General features: G+C 35.9%; 1 protein-coding gene across 1 annotated transcript; it reads right to left on the bottom strand.

Annotated features, from left to right (window-relative positions):
• Positions 1-485: 485 nt before the first annotated feature.
• On the bottom strand, positions 486-2,215 carry LOC125204199 (expansin-B18-like). Its single transcript, XM_048102772.1, has 4 exons — positions 1,981-2,215; positions 1,803-1,915; positions 1,263-1,456; positions 486-1,017 (listed from the first exon to the last, which is right to left on the bottom strand). The coding sequence occupies exons 1-4, from the start codon at positions 2,156-2,158 to the stop codon at positions 690-692; spliced, it is 813 nt and encodes a 270-aa protein (XP_047958729.1). The 5' UTR covers positions 2,159-2,215; the 3' UTR covers positions 486-689.
• Between the last annotated feature and the right edge of the window lie 379 nt (positions 2,216-2,594).

Here is a 2,594-nt window from a genome sequence, read left to right as displayed (position 1 = left end):
GGAAAGGAAGACCGCCATGCTTGTCGCCGCTCTCTCTCCAATTAATATACTCAACCGCCACTTTTTTCTCACTCCAATTAAATTTTCAACTATTTTTCTCATTCAATTTAATACTTACACCCACTCTTTTTCATTTCAGTTAAACACATAACCAACAACTCCTAAAATCCCGTGGTGACTAAGAAATGTATCATCTTATCTAGGACAGAGGAGTAGTATCTTTTATCTATAACAGATTATTAAAATTTTGTACTCCATCGCTGATATCAAATCTTATTTATAAACTTCAAACGATAAAATCCAAAATTTTAATAAAAAATTAGATATACTACTAAATTATGATATCTTATTTGATTCTTAAATCAAATATATACCGATTATATGATTATCATCTTGAATTTTGTAAATTATAGATCACACGATTGTGCAATTGTTAACCATTTGAAAAACAAGTAGGCGACACACGTAGATCATGGAGCGGATTCTGTCACCAAATATAGATAGATAGATATATTGGAATAATTACAAACATATGACAAATCATATTCTTAGCTCTCGGCCTTAAAAAAAAACAAAGAAAGAAAGAAAAGAAACTGAGGTTGGCAAAGATGATAATTTAAATACATATGATAGGGAAGTGCATCCCAGATGCAAGAAATTGCAGCAGAAGCCATAGTGATATAAAAGTTTTAAAGATAGTTAACAAGGGAGGTATAAGTTGCACCAGCACGCCAACCAATTGGAATGACATTTTTAGCAACAAGAGTCTGGAGTGAATGTTGAGAAATGAGGCGAATAGAAAGCGGAGGATGGAGCTCGAATCCCGGGTCGAGCTTCCATACTGCTCCCCATGAATGCTTCATTTCTAGCCATTCGCTACTCGATGCTTGCTTTAGATCCACCCGTCCAAGGTCTCCGTCCCCTTCTTCATACTCGACCACTACCGCCATGTAGTTTGGGTTCGACCCTGAGTCCACCTTGAACGCTACTTTTTTCCCCGAATAGTCACACGGAACCCTACCAGTACCACAATCACAATCAGTTGAGAACTAAGAACCATATCAGTTCGTTGATTTTTTACTGCCAGTTAACTTCACAAAACATATCAGTTGATGACTTTTAATATTACAAAACCCTACTTATATTCATAAATAACCAAACTGATATTGAGTCATGACCTGATATATTTTGTGATACCAACTGATGTTAATGAATCAACGAATTGATATTGGTCTCGGTTCTGAAGTAATCTAATTGCCTACCTAGCATAACGGATTTGTAACATGCCAGCATCACGAAGTTTGTCTTGTTGGCTGGGGACCGCCATGGCGCCAAATGCAGTTCCACTAAGGTCGAAATGTGCAGCATCAGATAGACAAGCTCCTCCCGGGCAAAAGTCCGTTATCACCACCCGCACCATTTTACGCGAACATAATGGGTGCTTCCTACATTTAATCTGATATCCATACCAAATAGTATTAATTATACAGTAACCATAACAAAAAGTACTCCCTCCGTTTCTTCATAGTTGAGTCATTTTACCATTTCGGGTAGTTTCTTCATAGTTGAGTCGTTTCCTTATATGGTAACTTTTTCCTCTTTCATACTTTACTCTCTCTTACTTTATTCTCTCTACTTTATTCACTTTATACTTTATTCTCTCTACCTTTCCTCTCTCTTACTTTTTTATCTATTTATTTAACACACCCAACATTCATTTCTAAAACTCCGTGCCGAAAAGTTCCGCCTCAACTATGAAGAAACGAAGGGAGTATATATTTATGTTTCAAGTTATTATGTACCATGTAGCAAGCTCCACATTCCTTGCCAGACTTGTAGAGGGATGGCCCAATTCCAGTCACCATGGAAGCAAATGGAGCTTCCGAAACAAGGCTCTCGTAACCACATGATCCTCCTGCAATCAATTCAATCATCGTATTCAAATTCATTCACACACCATTTTCTACGATATATACGTACCGTCACTTCCTGCCCCGTTTGGGCTTCCATACCACGTCGCCGCCGCAGAGGACCAGTGCAAAAGTTTCTGAGACGAGTTGCGTTTCGAGCTTTCGCATATTTTGCACATGAAAAACAATACAATTATACTAATATATGTTACTAGCTTAGATAATTCACCACCTAAACTCGCTGCCATTTCACGGATATATTTGGAAGTGTAAGATTTATTTATTTTAGTGTATGTATGAGTGGATCGATGATGATATTTATAGCTGAATATATAGCACCAACTTTTGCATTAGAAAAAGTTAAGGCTATAAATTATGCATACGTACATCACATTTTGTCACAGATCAATGGCCGTTTCCAATTGACATCTTTGTTTTGTATTTTCTTCCACATATTCATTATGAGGATCGACCTAAGTTGACGATAAATAACAATGAAACCTAAGGTAGAATATAACTTTAATACATTGAATACAAAAAATTCTGTGTATATAAATAAATTTAGTTTTGTAATCATGCTGTATTCTGATGGTATTGAAATATATACGGGCAACTTTATCTACAAAATATCATGGTATTAATTTCTCAAGTTGTTGATATTTACAATAATATTCAGAAATATTT

Source organism: Salvia hispanica, chromosome 2, assembly GCF_023119035.1.
Source record: "Salvia hispanica cultivar TCC Black 2014 chromosome 2, UniMelb_Shisp_WGS_1.0, whole genome shotgun sequence".
Lineage (NCBI taxonomy): Eukaryota > Viridiplantae > Streptophyta > Magnoliopsida > Lamiales > Lamiaceae > Salvia > Salvia hispanica.
This window is presented reverse-complemented; position numbering and strand designations above follow the sequence as displayed.

Coding starts and splice junctions, on each gene's coding strand:
- LOC125204199 (XM_048102772.1), bottom strand. CDS start 2,158: ATGGCAGCGAGTTTAGGTGGTGAATTATCTAAGCTAGTAACATATATT. Junction 1,916..1,980: donor AAACGGGGCAGGAAGTGACG/GTACGTATATAT, acceptor AATTGATTGCAG/GAGGATCATGTGGTTACGAG. Junction 1,018..1,262: donor TTACAAATCCGTTATGCTAG/GTAGGCAATTAG, acceptor TGGTACTGGTAG/GGTTCCGTGTGACTATTCGG.